The 22,703-nt window shown below is 44.8% G+C and overlaps 1 protein-coding gene across 3 annotated transcripts in view; it reads right to left on the bottom strand.

Moving 5' to 3' along the window:
- TM9SF4 (transmembrane 9 superfamily member 4) overlaps positions 1-22,703 on the bottom strand; it is a 54,662-nt gene that overhangs the window by 11,888 nt on the left and 20,071 nt on the right. The window contains exons 2-12 of one of the 3 annotated variants that reach the window (XM_081096986.1): positions 14,775-14,888; positions 12,402-12,501; positions 8,480-8,648; positions 8,248-8,377; positions 7,366-7,489; positions 6,023-6,141; positions 5,809-5,920; positions 4,275-4,345; positions 2,409-2,541; positions 1,123-1,204; positions 953-1,028 (exon numbers count right to left, since the gene is read on the bottom strand). In XM_081096986.1, coding sequence (XP_080953112.1) covers positions 953-1,028; positions 1,123-1,204; positions 2,409-2,541; positions 4,275-4,345; positions 5,809-5,920; positions 6,023-6,141; positions 7,366-7,489; positions 8,248-8,377; positions 8,480-8,648; positions 12,402-12,501; positions 14,775-14,888 — 1,230 coding nt within the window. Of the gene's footprint in view, positions 1-952; positions 1,029-1,122; positions 1,205-2,408; positions 2,542-4,274; positions 4,346-5,808; positions 5,921-6,022; positions 6,142-7,365; positions 7,490-8,247; positions 8,378-8,479; positions 8,649-12,401; positions 12,502-14,774; positions 14,952-22,703 lie in introns of those variants that run through there. The other 2 variants (XM_081096985.1, XM_081096987.1) reach the window with 2 other exon arrangements.

The raw sequence follows: 22,703 nt of genomic DNA, 5'->3' as shown, positions 1-22,703 counted from the left end.
CGATTTTAAATAAATCTAAAAAGAGGAAAAAGAGTGAAAAAAATATAGTAAAGATCTGCATAGTATTTATCTCTGGGTGGTTGGATTCTGGGTTATTTCTGACTTCTTTAAGTTCCCTGTACTTTCCAAATTTTCTACAATTGAGTGTTTGTAATGAGCAGTTGGTTATTGGAAGAAATGTTGAAAGACAGAATGAACACAGGTATAAAAATGAGGAAGTGAGAGGAAGAGCGCCACTGTTCTTCCTGGGCAGCTTCCTGGGCCACTGGAAAGAAACCAGTGCTCCGGCAGCCTGGCCTGGAAGCCTCACCCAAGGTCCGTTAGTGAGCACCTGCAGGTGCAGGGGAGGGGGCTCTACCTGCTGTGGCGGAGTGCAAATGCCTGCCTACCTCTACCACAGTCCTGCTAATTAATCAAGATCCCAGGGCTCCCTGGGAGATAGAGTTGGCTCCTAGGCATCCTTCAATTTCTATGTCCTGGTGGAGGACAGAGAGGGCAGGAGCTGTCGTCACTGAAGGGGAACAAAGGACCAAAGTCTGGAAAACAGACTGATGGTGACAAGGGGCCTGGCTGCTTCTGTCGCTTTGCACCAGTGGGCAGGGTGTGTACTACTCCCCGCAGCCCTGACCAGTGTTTGCCCTTCAACTTTTACACTTAGGCTTGGTGGCTAAATTCAGTTATTCTGAATCCTCTATTTCCTCTCTTGCTTGAGACATCAGACTAAGTAGGCTAAAAATCACCTAAATTCAATCCCCTCATTTTATATGCCAACTAAGGCCCTAGGTTCTGCTGCACCTGTGGGTACGAGCCCAGAATTCCTGACCCTCAGGATATACTCCTCCTGCTCCATCATGCTGCTGCTTCCCAGGGCCTGCTGACACTGCTCCTGAGGAAACCAGGATGAGACTGCTCAGCTCCCCACCAACACCAGGAGGAGGTTGAGGACACTTACACAGAAGGCTCCTTTCTTCCACCGATGGCCTTTTAGAGTGCGGTACAGACGGCCGGCGGAAAATCCACCGAAAACTCTGTGGGAAACAGCGGGGATCCACACCAAGGGACCTGTTAGCTGGAGCACAGCTGGCGTGTGCCAGCCCCCGGAGCCCGCTCAGACACACCTACCCCATGAACATGAAGAGGAAGCAGGCAGTGGTCATGAGAGCTCCCCGGCTGGAGGGTGACAGCATCCCAAGCATGGCCACAACTATGGAGGGAGTGGACGGAGGAGAGAGAGTCAGTGACTGATCAATCGCCAGGCCCCATCCCCCATCCCAGGCTGGCTGACAAGGACTTGGGCAGATGGAGCAAAATAAGTATACTCCCTTCCTCTTTATAGGAGAAAACTGGGTCTTAGCTGGGGTTCAGAGGGCTGCAGCTTTTAGCCCACAGGGTACTTGCAACCATCCAGGCATTGAGCTGAGAGCATTATGAATGCTAGCCACTACATCTGCTTTATCAACCCTGTGAGGTGGAGGTTAGTTTCCCAATTTCTTTGATGGGGAAACTGAGGCTCACAGAAGTTAAGATCACAAAGCCTGTCATTCACAGTCACAAAGCTTGTAGTTGAGATACAAATCTAGGCAGATTAGTTGCCAAGAGCTTAGATCTTAAAAGTTCTCATCTCAAGAAAAAAAAGGAACTATGAGAGATGATAGATATTGAATATTAACTAAACTTATTGTGGTGATCATTTCACAACATATACACGTATCAAATCATTATGTCATACATCTTAAACTACAATGTTTTATGTCAATTAAAAGATGGATAGCCCTGGCCAGTGTGGCTCAGTTGGCTGGGTGTCATCCTGTGCACGAAAAGGTTGCCAGTTTTATTTCCGGTCAGGGCACATTCTGGGTTTTTGGGCTCAATCCCCGGTAGGGGATTTGTAGGAGGCAGCCAATTGATGTTTCACTCTGACATGGATGTTTCTCTTTTTCTCTCTCTCCCTCTCCATTCCTCTCTCTAAAAGAAAGAAAAAGTTGGATAAAACCTTAAAAAAAATTTTAGGCAGACTGATTTCAGAACTGCCAGAACTACTATGTATTAGTTTTGGGGGGGTTATTTTTGAGGGGGGAAAAAAAAGATCTGATTCCAGCCCTCATTTTGGTGCTGACTTGATAAATCACTTCATGCCTGACTGCAAAAGGAGGCCAACCTCACAACACTGCTGTGTGGCTTCACTGACATAGTGGACGTGGTGGGCTATCAACAGTGCGGAAAGCTCTGATGAGGATCAAATTACCAGGGCCTGGGGTTGAGAGGACCTAGCCTTTCTGCTGGGATGGACAGCTCCATCTGGCCCAGAGATGCTGACATGCCTTTTTCTTCAGGGAGAAAAGCCTACCCTTCTCTCAGACTCAGCCCATGCTGCTCTGGTGACAGCCTCCCACACCAGGCCCACTCACAGATGACGATGAGGATCATACAGAAGAGCTGAATGCCTGAGCCCAACAGGGAGCTGAGGATCATGGGGTACTGGGGTGGCCTGAAGACGTCACCATGCACCAACTTCCACCCAGACTCTTCCATGGTGTCTTCCTACAGCAAAGGGCCAGAAAGTGAGGCTGTGTCTTTGGCTCTGGTATAGGTAGCTCCTGTAGGGCTCACCCCCAAGGACCCGCTCTGACTAGGGATGAGGGTCCCTCAGGTGTCAATCAGCTCTGCTGTGACACAGGAGTGTTAAGTGACACGATACAGTGCTTTTCAGAGAAATGTCACAGGGTACGAGGACACAAACATGAAGCCTACAGCTACATAAATCTCCCTAAGTTCCACAAACCTTATGCATGGAAAAATAATGTAATCATCAACATACAAAAATGTTAACAGATAATTTTTGGGTGGTGAAATTTAGAAGCAATTTTTTAATGATTATAAAAATAATATGTGCCCTGTCTTATATAATAAAAATGTAAAAAAAAATTGGTATATGGCATGATAATCAAAAAGCCCTGGCTGGCTTGGCTCAATGGTTAGAGCCAAAGAGTTGAGGGTTTGATTCTGGTCAAGGGCATGAACCTGGGTTGCAGGTTCGATCCCTGGCCCAAGTCAGGGAGCAGGAGGCAACCAATCAACGCGTCTCTCTCACATCGGTGTTTTTCTCTCCCCCGCTTCTCCCCCCATTTCCACACTCTCTGAAAATCAATGGAGAAAATATCCGAAGACTAAAAAAAAAAAAAAAAAAAAAAAGTAATGTGTACTATAGAAAATTTTTTAAAAATCTAGAAAAACTGAACAAAAGATATAAAACTCATACTCATAGACTTAAAAAGATACAGAAAATAAAATGATTTATACATTTAATGATACCACTGTTTTGATATATTTCCTTTAATCCTTTATGCATTTGTGTATATGTATATATAATTTGAAATTGGGATCATAGTTTATTTATTGTGTACTTGCTATTTTCAGTTGATGTTTGTGAACATTTCCTCATGCCAATAAATAGTCTTAGAAGTATTATTTTAATGTCTATATACTTTTTCATTATACAGCTATACCATAATATAACCAATCCATCATTATGGAACAGTAGGCAATGTCCAGTTTATTTAAATTATAAATAAAGCTGCAATAAATAGTTCTAGATTAGGTCTTTGTATTTCTGATACTTTCTTTAGGAAAATTCTAAAAGATCTACTGGATTAAAACAAGTCAACTATTTTATAGTATTATATGTTCTGTATTATATGTTCTTCCAATTAATTACGTTTCAGAAAACTACCAATTTACATTGGCAAGGGTGGCACAAGAAGGTGCTTATCTCACATTAACCGTGCCAAAAATTAGTCTACGGAAACAAAAATATGTGCTATTTTGAAGGACCTAAACTATTTCTCATGACTGTTTGAATCTGCAGTTTTGGGGGCTATCTCTCAGGTGAAAGCAGTTTTTCACATGTTTACTAGCTATGTACAGTTCCTTGTCTGTAAATTCTTTGTTCATTATCACATTAAAGATTTTAGATTTTTTAAAAGTGATTTTATACCAGTGTTTTAACTGTATCATCTTTTTTTGGTTTAAAAAATTTTAATGTCAAATTCATCAAGTTTTCTCCCCTGTGACTTCTTCCATTGCTTTTATGCTTAGAAATCAGAAAGTCTATCCCCATCATTTTGGGTCATTAAGCATTTTTTTTTGCTTTTCACTATTTTTAAGGCTTACTCTATAAATGATACACATACACACACACACACACCCCGTTGGGTCTGGCAGGCTACTCTGCCCTCCCTCTCCAACTCCATCCCTCCCCAACCAAGACCTCGTACAATGTCATCCTCTTTGTTATAGTTGGCAATGTCCTTCCGGAGGGTCCGAATGATAATCATGCTCAGGATGCCTGAAACAAACAGGAGAGGAAGTTGTCAGCATTGCCAACCAAGTCTTCTGTGTCACATGCCTTCCTGAGATTGGTGTTTCACTGAGGGATGACTGGCATGTGTGAGCTTCCTCCATTGAGAAGTGGCTATACAGCTGCCTCAGGTCCTCTTTTGGGTATAGCTCCACCCAGGTATTCTGGCAGGAGTGAATGGAGGGCCACCCCCCAGACAAGGGAAGGAAAGAGCTGCTTGGATAGGTATGAGGAGAATGGCACCCCAGCTACTCCATGGCCTGGTCCTACCAGCTTCTCCAGTCTCACCTCCTCCCAGGCTCCCCTCTTCTCACTCACCCCTGGTTCTATTTTTTCTTTTTTAAATCCTCATCTGAGGATATTTTTTCCGTTGATTTTTAGAGTAGAAGGGAGGGGGGAGGTGGGAGAAAGACAGAAAGATCAATCTGAGAGACACACATGAAATGGTTGCCTCCCGCTACCCAACTGGGGCTGGGGATTGAACCTGCAACCCAGGTACATGACCTTGACTGGGAATTGAACTCACAACCCTTTGGTCCATGGGTCAATGGTGTAAACACTGAGCAAACCCATTCAGGGCTTGCCCCTGGTTCTTTGCTGCTTTTATTATCACTTCACAGCTGCATTGCTCTCTCACCTCCATACCTTTATGCAGGCTATCCTATACCCTGAATATCCCATTCTTCCAGATTAATTCCTACTCACGCTAGTATAGTGGTTAAGAGAATAGGTTGTATGACCTAGAGCTAACTTAACTCACAGGACTTCGAGGACTGAAATGCTTATAAGCACAGCAGATGGGCCCTGGGTTATATTAAACAGTAGCTAGCAGTATTTTTACTTCTCATATGATATTAAAATGATCAGTTTCATTTCACCTTTGCCCACCACTCTGCCCCCTGCTTACTACCCTCTTGCCATCTGGTTTCTTGCCAGGCTTGTCCCATTGCAGGACAGTGACCCCTGCCTGACCAGCCTTTCCCTAGTTCTTCCACAGGTGACTCCTCCTCATTCAGAGAGGTATTCTCTAAAGTAGCCTTCACCTTTTCCTTACAGCTGTGTATGATCACCTTGTTTATCTGCTTCATGTCACTGATCACTTTCTTTGCTTTTTTGTCTCTTCCACCACCAGAATATAGACTCTGGGTTGGGTTTGCTCACCACCATATCCCCAGCACGTGGCACAGCACCTGCACAGAATGTGCAACACAGTCTTACTGACTGAATGTATGCATGAGATGTATCCATCCCCCCTAGGAGCTCTCCAGAGTAGAGATCAGATCCTGTTCACCTTTGTGTACCTGATGCCTAGCACAGAGCCCTGAGGCCCATTTTTTATCCATGTTTGGCCCCAAGAACACCCCAGAAGTCCCCCTTAAGTGATGTGATGCCTCAGCCCCTTATCCCTCACCTCCTTGTCCTCTCAACCCTCTGACCTACAGATCTCTCACCTGATAGGAAGAAGACCACAACCACGGAGTTAATGATAGAAAACCAGTGGATCTGCACATCACTCATGGTCAGGTAAGTATCCCAGCGAGAGGCCCATTTGATGTCACTTTCCTGGTGGGGGGAGTAAGCACTTAAGAGTCAAGCCTCCTGCTAAACAACTCCTGCCCAGACCAGAACCCTCCTCCCCTGTTGTAGGCTTCAGCCCCTTCTCACCTCCCAGTGTACCGAGTAGGTGAAGTACAGCTGATTTTCCTTGGTGGGATCAATTTCTTGGGGCGAGGATTTGGCACCCTCAGGCAGAGTGCATGAACTCTTCTCATCTACTTTGAGGTCTGTGAGAAATAGAGACTCAGTCTGTTTCTGTGGGGGGCCGTTGCTACTACCCAAGGGCTGTCTGGGGGGTGCCTTCAGAAGCTGCCTGAGGGGATGGCATGCTGCTGGGACCCAGGTCTGAGTGGAGGCTGGGAGAACAGTTCTCACCTTCCAAAGGGCTTTACGTGTGTGTGGGGAGGGGTCTAAGCTCCTCATTTATCAACCTTCCTTCATGCAATTCAAACATTCATTTACTCATTCAATCAGTCCCATTCACATGCAAAGCAATATGGGCTCAGTCTATCATATGTTTACTCATTCACTTAGTCCCCAAAGTTCTGGTACTTTAGTTATCCACTCAGATGCCTCTTTCATTCATCCTGTTATCCATCCATTTAATCAACCAAAAAACAGATCACAAGCAACTACTTTATTTCAGCTATTGTGCTGGAGATAAAATGATGAGAAAAGGAGACGGGTCTCTAACCTCCAACACCCAATGGGAGACAGATGATGTCAAAATAATCAAATATAAATGCCCAGCTGTGCTCATGACACTCACAAAGGAGAAGCAGTATGGTGCTGGGAAAGTACAGAATGTTTTATTTGAGGCCTCTGTGTATGATTTTGTTTGAAAACTAGGTTCCATAGCTTAAAAATAAAACAAATTAACAACTCCCCACCCCCCCCTGAAACCCCCACCCACTGTGGACAAAAGGCCAGGCCTCCTAAATTAAAGAGTGCCCTGTGCTAATAAGCAAGGTGAGACTGGACCAGGTCCGTTGAGCTTGGGCCAATTTTAGTCTAGACCACTTACTCACACAGAAGACAAGAAATACAGAAACTGGTTGCCCAAGAGCTGTCTGTACACTGCCCCTTTCCCGTCAACCCAGAGGGAGCTGGCTGGTTCTTATGAGAGGCCCAGGTAAGCCCCAAGTTGCTGTTTGATCTTGGCTAAGCCACCAACCTCTCGGAGCTTCTGCCTCCTCATATATAATCAAATATACCTGGGGGTAGCCAGAGGTGGTAAACCTGTAAGGTGCAAGGCCAGGACACAACAGATGTCCGCTCTCCCCTTGTCCCCTACCTTCTCTAATGGGGATGCAGTGACCCTACCGTGGCTGTGCCCATATGCTACATTGGGGCCTTTTAGCTATTTCAGGAATCAAGTGTGAGAAAACCCAGGAGTAAAAGCCTAGGCCCATCCACCAGCCCTGCCCCTCTGGTCACACCTCCCCACTCACCCTCCAGCCTGATGCTCTGGGGAATCACCTCGAAGCGGACGACGCGGTACGTGTGCTCCTGGTCCTCTTCCAAGTCCTCTCGGTGGTAGTAGAGGATGAAGGAGAGGTGATTGTGCAGGTAGATCTAACACAGACCAACAGAGAAAACAAAGTAACCAACAGCCAAGGAACAACCAGAAAATCACTCTGGGGGACCACCCTAGGAATAAGGTCACTCCCCTTGTCCAACAGACCAGCTATCCCAACCTTCCCCAAACACTGCTCTCAGAGCTCTCCTATGCTCAGAAACCCTCCAGGGCTCCCTAGGGTTTACCAGACAAAAGCTCATCGCTAAGCCTGGCATTCAAGGCCTTCCATCATCTGATTGTCACCATCTTCCTCTCTCCAAACTCCTCCTTGCCCCATGAACAGTCTCCACTCTGCAGCTCTGATCATGTCATTCACTCCAATCAGAATGCTGCCTCTGACTCCACTGAGCTCAAGCCTACCTGTTTTTTAAGGACCACCTCCTCAGTGACAATCTCAGTGCAAACCGAGCTCCCTCTGAACGGCTTTGGCATTAACCGTCATGGCAGTGGCACATGATCCGAAAGGAGTGGGACTTAAGATTCAGGGTCTTACAACTGTCAGTCTTTTCCCAATTAGGGTAAAAACCCTTTGAGGGCAGGGACTGTACCTCAAAAGAAATGTTTTTGTCCTCAGAATATTTTTTAGAAACTGAGGTTTTCAGGAACTGTGCCTTTCACCTCCTGGGTAGCATCTGCAAGAGCCTTGCCCAAGAGCGCCTAGAGGAATCTGCCTCAGCCAGTCCCAGAGCTAAATATTTCCTCGTGACTTTGGTTGTGGCTTCTCCAGCCCTCTGAGCACACCAAGACACTCTACCTTGTTCACTTCCATGAAGCCAAGCCGGTAGCCGTGTTCAAACTGCACATCTTTTTCCTTCTTCTTGTCATCGCCGTCGCGGTTGGAGTAGAGCTCCAGCCGGGTGGCCACAGGCAGGTTGTCGGCAATGCTGGAAACCCAAGGGCCCCGCTCAGTCCCTCTGAACCGCCTCTCCCATCAGTGCCCTCCCCAATGTGAACTCGAGGCTGGCAGGCAGCAGAGGACGACTTACAGGTGGACATAGTAGTCCTCCGTGATCCGCTCCGCCACGAGCCGGCTCTCTTTCACAGACAGGGTCACTGGTTTGTTGGACTCACTGCACAGAACCTCACACTTCTTTTCGCTATTCATGAGAACCTGGAAAGGGGTGTTGACAATCCGGTCCCCTCTCAGCACCTCTCCTGCCGTAAGAGAGACAGATGGAGCTCAGAGCTTCAACCCTGAGGCCACTGAGGTCAGCAGAGCCACGAAGACCCAGGAATGACTTGCAGGGCTGTCATCAGTTCTGCAGCCTGGCACTCCATGCTCTACCCGACCTATTCAGGCTCAGCTTGCCCCTTCACTCCTACCCATTGCCCTCTCCTCCCCCTTTGTGCTCTAGCTCCAGCGGACTTTTCAGAGCTCATCAATCACGCCATTTCATCCACACCTCTGGGCCTCAGGTCGTTTCCTTAGCCTTGAAGGGCTATTGCCTGCCCCAGGTTTTTGAGAAACTCCTCCTCACACTTCCAGCTCAGCTTCTATTTCACCCTTGGAAAGCCCTTCCTGACCTCTTCACTCCCTCCTCTGATTTCCCTCTGCACCAAGGCAGCATCATACAGTGGTGAGGAGAGGGCTGCCTGCTACTGAACGCTGGCTCTGCCTCTTACTCACTTAGCAGTTCTGGCCAGTCATTTAACCTCACTGAGCCTCACTTTCCTCATTTATAAAATGAGGATAATAACAGCACCTACTTCACAGGGTTACAGTGAGAAATTAAGTACCAGTCACAGAGTAGGCAGGCAACAAATACTATTTTCATCATCAGAATCACCTCTGCACCTTTTATGTCAATGATGTGACTTTGCACAGGGTTGACATATTATGTTTCTGACTCCCTTGACTTCTTCAAAGGCAGATAGTGTTTCCTATTTATCTGTGTCTTCATATCCTGATTCAGGCTGGGAGGGAAGTGGGATAAAATCCAGCACCAAAATTTTTAGCCAAAACATCTTTATACTTAATGAACTGGCATTCCCCTTGCCTGCCTGCCTTAGAGTAACCTGCTACCAGATGTCATGCAGCAGGCACCAAGCAGTTAGGGACTGACAACTAAACTCAATGGTGCTTTTGTTTTGAGTCATCCTAACAATAACAATGCTACTGTGATGATGTGAAACTGGGACAAGCCAAAGGAACTGACCAAACCAAGAGGCAGGACTAACCCCTGAATACACACTTGGTCTAGCATTTGCCTACCAGTGTGGACCTATGTGATGTGACACTCTCTGCCTAGTCATTTATTCGCTCATTCATTCATTCATTCATTCATTCCCAAAACATGTACCGGGTACTGGCTATCTCCTAGGCCCTAAAGATACAATGCTGAACAGACATACACATGAAGCTTATGGTCTAATGGGAAGGCAGACTTTGATTACATGAGAATATATTATTCAACAAGAGGAACTTGCTCTAGACAAGTGATGCTTGAAATGAGCTATAAAGGAAGAGAGAAAAAAAAAGAAAAAGAGAGAAAAAAAAGGAAGAGAGAAGCGTTAACTAGCAAACAGATAGGGAAAGAATGTTCTAGACAGAAAGATCACTCGGTATGATGGTGGTCTGTCATGCAAGTGAGCAACGATGGCTGGACAAGAGGGTGTGATGAGGATGGAAACAAGTATACAAGATTCAGGAGCTACTAAGGAGGTGAAATCTAGGGGCCTGGTCCTGATACAAGGGATGAGTGAAGAGGGGTGCCTATTAGGAAGACTGAAGTTTCTATAACCAGGTTCTAGGTGGGAAGACAGGTAGCATCGCAAATTTAGACTAAGGGCATTTTTTCAGCTTGTTAGTTTGACTTGATATATCTGGATATAGTCAGATATCCAGACATAAGAATGAGAGGAGAGATCAGGACTGATGGAAGCTGTGAGTTGTTGGTACACAAATGACAGGGCCACACGCTGAGAGAGGAACAGGGTTGTAGTCCAAGTAAGGTGGGTATCACTTCTTGATATTTAGAAATTAAATTTAAACCAAGAAAGAGAACATACTGGTCTGGAATGGCTCATTTGTATTCCTTTTAACTTTTTAAAGCAGGGAGCAGGTAGTCAACCAGGCTAAATGAGCAATACACCTTGAATGTCGCTCCTCTAAGAGAGTCTGAGGTTGTACTCCAGTACATCTGCCACACACACACCATGAGCTGAATCTCCATCAGTATGATAATCGTGAGCACAGCTCTCAGACAGCCCCATTGAGCCTTTCTGGAGAAGGCAGCCTGGGACAACAGAAAGAATCTGGCCATAGAGTTTAAAAACCTGGGCTAATATCTCCATTTCTCTACCTACTGACCATAACACACTGAGCAAATCTTTCAAACCCTAGAAGCTGCTGTTCCCTCTCCTATGAAATAGGGCAATCATATTTGGCTTTGCAGAGTTACTATAGGAATCAACTAAGATAATGTGCAGAGTAAAGTGCTTAAGGATATGGCCAGAGTTCCTGCATTCTGCCGCTTACTAGGTGAGTGACCTGGGGCAAAAGACTTCATCTCCTTGTGCCTCACTCCCCTTGATAAGAGAATATTAGAATAGCTGCCTCATAGGGCTATTGTGAGAATTAACAAGTTAATGCACATAAGTGCTTAGAAGAGTGCCCAGCTCATAGGGAAAGCCCTGTAAGTACTAACAGTGATGATGATGATAATGTAGAGTACAGGACTTACAATCCAACAGGCATTCAATCAAGGATGTTTTTGCTCCACTCAGTAGGACATTTACTGAATGTCTACTGTGTTAGGCACTGGGTCAGAAGTGGTGGAGAGAGAGGGGAATGTAAAACATGATCCTTCTGCTCAAAAAGCCCCTAGGCCAGTGGTCGGCAAACTGTGGCCCCTTGAGAGTGGCTCTTCCACAAAATACCCGGTGTGGGCGTGCACGTACAGTGTGATTGAAACTCCATGGCCACACTGAAGGGGCCAAAGAGCCACATGTGGCTCGCGAGCCGCGGTTTGCCACCCACGGCCCTAGGCCATGAAGGAAAGCACTACACAAAGGCAGGATGCCTTCATTATGGCAGGATAACTTTTGTACACAGAAGTTTCTATTTCTAAGAGGCAGGACCATTCCCCAGCTTCAACGGTCCACATTCAATTAAGATCACCCAGTATCACTCAGAAGTGTGCCCAACTGCAGAGCCTTCAATCTTTCCACATTTTCATCTCCAGGCCTTAACACTGAGACAGGCACAGAAATAAGTACTAATAGTTGGGTCCTGAATAGATGGGTCCAAATATCTTTTCCTTTAAGCCTGAAATTCTGCCAAATAGAGATAATTATTTGAATTAGAATAAAACGGCTGCTATTTATGGAACATTTGTGCCAGACATTGCCCTGGTGCCTCACACATTACTTGAGGTGAGTCTTGCACAGCATAACAAGAACTATAGTGATGTCTCTGCTTCCTTTAGGGCCAGAAGTGATCACTTTCTTTTAATTAAAAGTAGAGCAGATTACAGAAGCCCCGAAAGGGGTGGGGGGGGGGGAGGGAGGAAAAGAGGGAGAAGGAGAGGGAGGGAGAGGGAGGGAGAGGGAGGGAGAGGGAGAGGGAGAGGGAGAGAAAAAGGTATGATATTTAGAAATCAAGGGAGAACCAATGTGAACAGTAGCTGAGGGCTCCAAGTCTGAAGCCTGACTGCATGATTCCAGGCCTAGCTTACCTGCTGATTAACAGTATAACCAGAGGCAAGTCCCTTCACTTATAAAAGGGGAATAAAAATAACAGCTACTGCCTAGAGTTATGAAGATTAACTAAATTAATATGTATGTAAACGATGTAGACCGTGTCCAGGACACAGTAAGTGCTACATAAAGGTTAACTGCTATTATCATTATGAAAAGATTTAGGTTCCCATTGGGACAGGCTGACAGCAGTGAGAGAGAAGAACTTACCCAGATTCTCTGCCTTGTAGGTTATTTTTAAGGGCTGGCAGAAGGGCAGTGAGTAGTACTCATAAGGTAACTGGGTTCGAGAGCTGGTGAGCTTCACAGCCTAGTGGGAAAAGAGAGGTCATTATTCCTTAATTCAGACTGTTTCAATAATCCTCCCTGGTACCCACCATCTTTGGCATCCTCGACAGTATTATCTAGAAGGCAAACAAACTGTTACAATGTTCTATATACTCTACTCCCCACAATTTTGAATTATTTCATATTTCATTAAGTTTACTAGATTATATTACAGACTTTGTTTAAAATCACAAATTCAATATTGATATCCTCTGACGCTGGAATTTCACTTCTGGGCATCTTTCCTAATGAAATAACTCCAAATGACGATAAATCTTCAGGAACAAAGAGGTTTTACTCCTTATTCATAACCATAGTGGTCTCTGCTTCCAGTTTCTTGATCCCATTACGCTGCTTGTAACTGATGACCCAAATGAGCATGATGTGTAGCAATTTGAAATGTTGATAATACCTAAAATTTGGTGGCAAACTAAGGGACATGTACGTGAGAGCAAGTCATGTGGACAGCCCTTTGTGACTTTCTTATCTTCTGCTTCTCCTTTTGAACACTGGGATTCTCAGGATAATAAAAATGTCATTTTCACACAATCTCAAAGCTTGTTTTTGCTCAGAGCAGTAAAGATGTGGTTCATATCAACATGGCAACGAAGCAAAAAATATACATTTATTTTAGAAGCAGAATTTATTGTAACTTTGTAAGTTCTGCTAGTTCTGTTTTATAGGATCACTAAGAATCTGAAGGATAACTCAAAAGTTTCAAATACACATTATTTTGTCTATGGGGGACTGATGGAGGTGTGAGAACGCTAAGTATTCTATACTGTAAACACTGCACAGAAAAAAAAGGCTAAGAAAAACAGACCAAAGTACTAAGAATGTTTATTTGGGTGATGACAGAGGGGAGTCTGGTTGGGGAGGGCAGGCCTTGTACAAGGTTACACCCATCCCCTGGTAGCAGTCTGTCCTATGACTGGCCCATTGAGGGGTTTGGAGAGCTGGTCCTCTTGCCTCAATTTGGAAAAACTTTGAAGGACCAGCCATCCCAGTTCCAGTGCTTCCCACATGCCTCAAGTTGTACCATAGCTCAACGTTCCCTCTGCCCAGCCCACTTCCCTCCCTCCCACCAAATGCTGACCCTGAGAGTCTCCCCAGTACATCTCCTGCACCAAATCTCCACCTTACAGTTTGGTTCCTAGGAAAGAAGATCCACCACCAACCCTCAGCCCTGCTTGGGGCTCTGAGAATGCCACCAAGAGTCCACTGTTTTAGAGACATAATCAAGGTGTCAACCTGCCCACGGCCCTTGGTCAACCATTTTTTAAGTGACTCCCTTCCACTCTCCACCTTACTACAGTTGACTGACCCTCAGATCGGCATCCAGCCGGAAAATGTGAGGTAGCCCAGTTGGAAAGCCTCTCTCTGGATCCTGACTTAGGGCAATACTTCTCAAATCCTAATTGTTCACATACCAACTTGCCCTATCTACTTACCTCTTATTCTACTATTGCATCTGACTCATTTTTCAGTAAATACATTTAAGAAGCAAACATTATATATCAGTATTAAAAACAGAAAATCAACGATAGCCATGAAACCATGAGTTGAAATACTAGCTAAGTTTTCTAATATATGTTAAAAGAAAAGTTATTAAAATAGATTTGTCAACCACTTAAAATCATCTCGTATACCACCACTCAGACATGCAGTACACATTTTGGAGATACGGAACTGGAGAAGCCAGCTAGTGGCAGAAGCTAACACTGAAAAAACAGAGGTCACAATAGGCTGTGTATGTACAGACGATATAAGTTAGGCAGGAAAAGCTGGTAAGAGAGGAGATGGAGCAGATAAAAGAGGAAGGTATAGATGTCATAGAAGAGGCAGATTGAGAGAGACAGACACAGGGAAAAATGGAGGCGGGGAGAGAGAGAGAGGCAGAGTTCCTAACTGGCACTGCTCTTTTTTTTTTTTTAAATATATTTTATTGATTTTTTACGGAGAGGAAGGGAGAGGGATAGAGAGTTAGAAACATCAATGAGAGAGAAACATCGACCAGCTGACTCCTGCACACTCCCTACTGGGGATGCACCCGCAACCAAGGTACATGCCCTTGACAGGAATCGAACCTGGGACCTTTCAGTCTGCAGGCCGACACTCTATCCACTGAGCCAAACCGGCCAGGGCCTGGCACTGGTCTTTGTTCTCTGCAACCACAGGAGGGATAAGACCAGCTCACCATGTTCTTCAACCACACTGCCCAGCACAGAGGCTCCAATGGTCCAGGAACACACTTACCTTGATTTCTACAGGGTCGTTCTGGTGGAAGTTGATTGGCGCGACCCCAGGGACATAGAAGGCTCTTGTTCCATACATGAAGGAGAGAAGCAGCAGGGACCACAGCAACCAAACCTGCTTGGAAAAAGAGAGGCCTAGATTGGGATGAGGGAAAGAAGTGAACATCTCTCTGGGGCAGACCAAGTCATAGTAGGTTTATGTCTACTTTAACTGACCCAGTCCCGTCCCTACTCTGGGAAGCCTGAGATGCTACCTCTTACATGCCCCCAAGAGTACTACAAGGAATCAATTTTGCACTTCCAAAAACGAGCAATAAAATAAATGAAGTAATAATTAACATAGGCAAAAGGGAAGACTAATACAGGAGCTACATTTCCCCACTTCTGGATCAATATTCTTTTTAAAAAATATGTTTTGAATTTATTTTAGAGAGGGAGAAAGGGAGAGAGAGAGAAAAACATAGATATGAAAGAAAAGCACTGATTGGCTGCCTCCCATTTGTACCTTGACCTGGATAGAACCCGTAATCTGGGCACGTGCCCTGACTGGGAATTGAACTGGTGACATTTCGGTGCACAGGATGACATCCAACCAACTGAGCCACACCGGCCAGGGCTGGATCAATGTTCTTTTAACCATTTTATATTATATCACTCTCCTGTAGAGCTAGCAGGGAATAAAGCTCCAGTGTTCCATTAATTCCTATTTCTCTATATAGTAACAGGCTCACTTTGTCAGGACGCTCCTCCGATACCAACATATTTTCCTATAAGCCTTCTTCAAAGTTGTACTGACCTCATCACCTCCCACTCTCCTCCTTCTCAGCTCTAGCTACACTGGCCTTCTTGTCTCCTGACAGCAAGCCCTTCTCCACACCTCAGGGCCATCATCTTTACTGTTCCCTCTGACAGAATGCCCTTCCCACATATATCTGCATGGCTCGTTTCATTCCTATTCCCAGTGCCTGGCACAAAGTAGGCACTCAGTAAATAACCTGCATGCAGGGTAGTCATCTGGGAATTAAAGGCAAGAAAGATCAATTACTGGTCTCGGTCTCAAGAAATTCATCCCATCAAAGCATGGCTTTCCCTTCACTAATACCATCCTTTTCTCCCTTAAGGAACTAGAGGTTCATGCTACTCTCTCTGCATGGTCTGAACAAGGAATTTTTGTCATCTATACCTCGATCACCAACTCAATATTTCTTTTTATTTCTTTTTCTTGGTGTCTGTAACCAAATTTATCCCTGAGGCCCAGTAGAGGGATCAGGGCTCATGAGTCACAGTGTTTCTATGGCAGCCTTTTGGGCCAGTGTCTGCCACGGATGGGGCAGGCACCGAATTTGACATGGCTGCAGGCCAACTCAATCTTGCTTTGCATTTGCCTTCTCTCTCCACCCTTTACTGCAGTAGCACTTCAGACCTTCATTTCAGACACCGGCCACAGCCTCCTGATCACCTTGCCTTGGCAGCTGCTCCACCCTTCAAGTTACGCTCCCCTCCCCATGCTGGTTATTCTTTCTGAACTTAGGAATCAAAATCACTCAGAAGATTTGCCAAACATTTAGGCTGGTCTGCATTTTCACCAGGAGCACAATGGTAGAAAAAAATGGCTTTAAAAGTTTAAGTTTTGCCCTGGCTGGTTTGGTTGAGTGGATAGAGTGTTTGCCTACGGATTGAAGGATTCCGGGTTTGGTTCCGGTCAAGGGCACATGCCCGGGTTGCCAACTCAATCTTCAGTGGGAAGAGTGCAGGAGGCAGCCCATCGGTGATTCTCTCATCGTTGATGTTTCTATCTCTTTCTCCCTCTCCCCTCTACTCTGAAATAAACAAAAATATATTTAAAAAATATTTAAGGTTTTGAGGTCAGTATACTTTTTTATAGATACACAGGTTGATCAAAGTCTTAAAAACAATATATTCACAGAATGTTTTCCCCAGGATTTGTTGTGAACATTTATAAGTATCTGCCAGCTAGTGTTCACTATAAAATATGAAATAATAGTTTGATCCCCAAAACAACAGTGAAAAATGGATAAAAGAGTTGTATCGTGCCAAACCGGTTTGGCTCAGTGGATAGCGCATCGGCCTGCGGACTGAAAGGTCCCAGGTTCGATTCCGGTCAAGGGCATGTACCTTGGTTGCGGGCACATCACCAGTAGGGGGTGCGCAGGAGGCAGCTGGTTGATGTTTCTCTCTCATCGATGTTTCTAACTCTCTATCTCTCTCCCTTCCTCTCTGTAAAATATCAATAAAATATATTTTTAAAAAAAAGTTGTATCGTATTTGGTAATTAGAAAGTCTATGGAATTAGGGATGAGAAGAGAAAAATCTTTAAAGGAAACGGCAAAACTAGAAGGTAGAAAATTGCCTAACAGGGCAAGAGTTTGTATAGAAGAGAGACAGTACTCCCTACCCCCACCCCTCCCTCCCTTTCTTTCATCTTTCTAAATTAATTTAAATTTCCTCTAATGTTAACATTTGATATAATCATGGGTGAATAAGCTTTAAAAAAATAACTACTTTTAGATGCGGGAAGAGACTGGACAAAAATCGTGCACCTATGGATGAGGTCAGTGGGTGGGGAGTGAGGACGGAGGGTGGGACGGGAACTGGGAGGAGGGGAGTTATGGGGGGAAAAAAGAGGAACAAATGTAATAATCTGAACAATAAAGATTTAATTAAAAAAAATTTTAAAAAAATAACTACTTTTTAAAAAGTTTTGAAAAAGTAAAACATAGTAAATAATTAGAACATTACAAATGGGTATACCATGTTAAAGAAATTTTCCTCTCACTTCAGCTCCCCAAAGACAACTGCTCTCACCAGTTCCTTGAAAATCCCTCTACAGCTATCCTTCCTCTCTCTCTCTCTCTCTCTCTCTCTCTCTCTCTCTCTATATATATATATATATATATATATATATCATATAGATCACACACACACACACACACATATGTATATGGATGTGTGTATATATATATGTATATATACATATATATATGATTGACTTCAGAGAGAGAGAGAGAGAGAGAGAGAGAGAAACATCAATGATGAGAGAGAATCATTGATCGGCTGCCTCCTGCACGCCCCACATTGCAGATCTAGCCTGCAACCTGGGTATGTGTCCTGACCAGGAATGGAACTGTGACCTCCTGGTTCATAGGTTGATGCTTCGATGCTCAAACACTGAGTCACGCTGGCCTGGTCCTCTACAGATATTCTATGCATGCACAGGGAAGAGTTTAGTGGTATGAGTTTGTCTTGAATGCAACAACAAACAGAGTTTTATTCTTTCTTTCTGTGATGACTGTGCGCTGGCTAGAGCATCTGATTTCCTCTCGATCAGAGACTTCCTCCATTTGAACAGTTATCAGAAGATTTGGTCCCATCTCTCTGGAACCCTTTACTAGGCCTCACTGGTCAGTCCTTAAAATATGAGTGCTTAGTGTGAGAGAAATAAACCCTGTCCTTTTTTTCCTGTAATTCCTTTGTGCTTGAATTCCAGTTCATTAAAATGCAAGGAAGATAAATCCTGGGTTACTACCATAAACTGTCATCCAAAAGTTGTTTAAAAATAAAAAGAACCCTGAATTTTTTGTAAAAGATGCAGAAAACAGACAATCATCACACAAAGATACCATCGATAAACCTCAAATCAATTTACTTAGAAGACCAACAGATGAAAAATGGCAAATCTTATCTAATAAAGAGGGAATATGCAAACTGACCGTCACTGCCACATATATGGTGGTGCTCACAGGGGGGAGGGGGTTCCGTAACACAAGATGGCTGCACCCACAGCAGAGGCAGAGTTCCCCTAAGGAGCCTTTACGAGCAATCAGCAGGGACCTGAGGCTGCACCCCCTCACCCCTCCAATCCCTATGGGGCTTGATGGGGGAACCTGAGGCTGCTCCGCCTGCCCAGCGGGGCTTGATGGGGGACCTCAGGATGCGCCCCTTGCCCCAGCACTGGGCCAGGGGACCTGAGGCTGCGCCCCCTGCCCAGCAGGGCTTGACAGGAGGGGGACCGGCCGGGTCTGGGTCTCGTGCAATTTCGAGGCGCACGTGGGTGGCCGGGGACTTGACTCTGGGTCCCATGGTGCACCCCAGACTCTGACAGGAGGAATATTTTCATATACATTTTACTAATTTTCTTACATCTCTGACACTTCTATTATAGAGAAAGGACAAATAGCAATATTAAAATATTTCCTCTAATTAATCCCCCTTTTAATGTGCATGAATTTCATGCACCAGGTCACTAGTATTTCCATAGTATGCTAGAATCTTTGACTGCACCAAGATGACACTGTCGTGTTAGACATTAAAATGTCACTGTTTTGATACTCCATATGCTGAAGGAATTATGAACAGGAACACTTCTAGGGGGCAGTTTGGCATTCTATCAAAAGCCCCACAAAAGTGCACTTTTCACACTGAATTATGGTCACTTAAGTATCTACCATCTCTCCAGCTAATCGCTTGTCTAGCTTTGATGACAGGGGTACTCAATAAATCCTTATCAAGCCAAACCGGTTTGGCTCAGTGGATAGAGTGTCGGCCTGCGGACTGAGAGGTCCTGGGTTCGATTCCGGTCAAGGGCATGTACCTTGGTTGCGGGCACATCCCCAGTGGGAGGTGTGCAGGAGGCGGCTGGTTGATGTTTCTAACTCTCTATCCCTCTCCCTTCCTCTCTGAAAAAATCAATAAAATATATTTTTTTAAAAATCCTTATCAAAAAAAGTAATAAGCACCAACCAACTTCTGATCTATAAAAATATAAAACCATCCATTCACATAAAGGTTAAAGAGTATGGTCCTTTTTAAAAAATATATATTTTATTGATTTTTTTACAGAGAGGAAGGGAGAGGGATAGAGAGTTAGAAACATCGATGAGAAACATCGGTCAGCTGCCTCCTGCACACCCCCACTGGGGATGTGACTGCAACCAACGTACATGCCCTTGACCAGAATTGACCCTGGGACCCTTCAGTCCACAGGGACGCTCTATCCGCCGAGCCAAACTGGTCAGAGCTAGTATGGTCCTATTTAAAAAATATATTTTTTAAATGATTTCAGAGAGGAAGGGAGAGGAAGAGAGATATAGAAATATCAATGATGACAGAGAATCGCTGATCTGCTGCCTCCTGCATGCCCCCTACTGGGGATCAAGCCTGGAACCTGGGCATATTCCCTTGACAGGAATCGAATCCAGGACCTTTCAGTCCACAAGCTGATGTTCTACCCACTGAGACAAACTAGTCAGGGCAATACTATGGTTCTTTTTGTTTCTTAAAGACTTTTAATTGATTTTTTTTCAAAAGATTTTAAATTGATTCTTAGAGAGAGGAAGGAATAGAGAAAGAGAGAGAAACAGTGTTTTGCTTTCATTATATTTATTTGTGGATACTTTGTATTTGCATATTTTCTTTTACAGCAGTGATTTAGAGTTTTCTTTTCTTTTCTTTTTTTAAATTGATTTTTAGAGAGGAAGGGAGAGGGAGAGAGAGGAACATTGATATGAGAGTGAAACGCTGATTGGCTGTTTCCTGCATGCCCCCTACTGGGGATTGAGCCAGAACCCTGCATGTGCCCTGACCAGAAATCAAACTGGTAACCTTTTGGTTCAGGGGATGACATCCAACCAAACCACACCAGCCAGGGCTGAATACTATGACCCTCAAAAAAAGATTTTTTTTTAATTGTCAAATTTAAGTTCTTGACACTTCCCACTATTCCTCCTGTCTAAGGACCTAGCTTAAGAATCCCTGAGGAGCCCTGGCCAGCATGGCTCAGTGGTTGAGCATCGACCTATGAACCAGGAGGTCACAGTTAAATTCTGGTCAGAACATATGCCCATATTGCATTGCAGTCTTCATCCCCAGTGGGGGTGTGCAGGAGGCAGCTGATCGATGATTCTCTCTCATCATTGATGTTTCTATCTCTCTCTTCCTCTCTGAAATTAATAAAAATATATTTTAAAACAAGAATCCCTGAGAATATCTATTACACATACACCCTATCTGTATGTAAAGAAAAGTGGTTCTCAATGCTGATGCATATTAGAATAAGCTGGGGAATAAATGGATTAAATTCCCAATCAAAAGGTGTAGAGTGGCTGATTAAATAAAAACACCACACACCAAGATCCAGAGATATGCTGTCTATGAGATTCACTTTAGAACTATCTATAGACACACACAGGTTGAAAGTGAAAGTATAGGAAAAATATTCCATGAAAATGGTAACCCAAAGGAAGCAGAGATGGCTATTTACATTGGACAAAATAAACTTTCAGACAAAAACTGCATCTAAAAACAAAAATTATCTTACCTAATAATAGACAAACATGGTAATTGACCATACCTTCGCTACACCTCCCATTGGCTAATCAGCGAGATATGCAAATTAACTGCCAACAAAGATGGCAGCCGGCAGCCACGGAGCTGGAACAAGCAGGCTTGCTTGCTCCAGTGATGGAGGAAGTCAAGGTTCCCCGCCTGTGGCGGCCGGCTCTAAACTACACTCAAAGCAACAAAGTTTCAATTATAGAAGCTAAACAAACCCCAGATATCTGCTTTCAGCTGGCCGTGGACATGGAGCTGGAGCCTTGGGTTGCCCCTGGCAATGGAGGAAGCCAAGCCCTGGCCACTTCTGAGCTCCACTCCAGGCTACAAAGTTTCAGTTATAGAAGGTAAATAAATCCCAGGGGAAAAAAAAGAAAAAAAGGAGAGACTGGGAGCTTCTGTCATTGGGAAGGCTTGGCCAGCCTGAAAACGGCCCTCAGCCCTTCACCCAGACTGGCTAGGCACCCCAGTGGGGACCCCCCACCCTAAAGGTGGTGTGCCCAGCCTGAAAACAGCCATCAGCCCCTCACCCAGGCTGGCCAGGCACCCCAGTGGCACCCCCACCCTGATCCAGGACACCCTTCAGGGCAAACCAGCCGGTCCCCACCCATGCACCAGGCCTCTATCCTATATAGTAAAAGGGTAATATGCAAACTGACCCTAACAGCAGAAAGACTGGGAATGACTGGTCACTATGACACACACTGACCACCAGGGGGCAGACGCTCAATGCAGGAGCTGCCCTCTGGTGGTCAGTGCGCTCCCATAGGGGGAGCTCTGCTCAGCCACAAACCAGGCTGACGGCTGCCAGTACAGCAGTGGTGGTGGGAGCCTCTCCCGCCTCCTCAGCAGCACTAAGGATGTCAGACTGCAGTTTAGGCCTGCTCTCCCCTGAGGGCTCCCGGGGAAATGAACATCCCCCGAGGGCTCCCGGGCTGCCAGAGGGAGGTCTGATTGCCAGCTTAGGCTCAATCCCCCCTGGGGAGCGGGCTTAACCAGCAGGTGGTCATCCCCCGAGGGGTCCCAGACTGCGAGAGGGCACAGGCCGGGCTGAGGGACACCCTCCCACCCCCCAGTGCTCAAATTTTTGTGCACCGGGCCTCTAGTATATATATAATGAAAAAGGGTCAATTCAATGGGAAGATATAACAATGAAAGATATATATGCACCCAACATCAGAGCATCTAAATATATAAAGCAATTACTGACAGATCTGAAGGGAAAAATTGAAAGCAATACAACAAGAAAGCAATACAACAATATCCCATGTACAATAATGTATAGAACATCCACTCAGAAAATCAATAAATGGCTGACTTGGAACAACACTACAAACTAAACGGACCTAACGGATGTAATATAGAACTTCCCACCCAACAGCAGACTATACATTCAAGTGCATGCAGAACATTCTCCACGTCACAAAACAAGTCTTAAATTTAAGAAGACTGAAATCATTCCTTTCCTGACCACAATGGAATGAAACTAGAAACCAGTAACAGAAAAAAAAAAGAGAGGCAGAGAAAAAAAGTCCACAATTATGTGAAACTTAACACACTCTAGAACAGCCATTGAGGT

Source organism: Myotis nattereri, assembly GCF_964212035.1.
Source record: "Myotis nattereri genome assembly, chromosome: 8".
Taxonomy (NCBI): Eukaryota; Metazoa; Chordata; class Mammalia; order Chiroptera; family Vespertilionidae; genus Myotis; species Myotis nattereri.
Note: the sequence above shows the minus strand (reverse complement) of the source record. Positions and strands in the feature narration are given on the sequence as shown.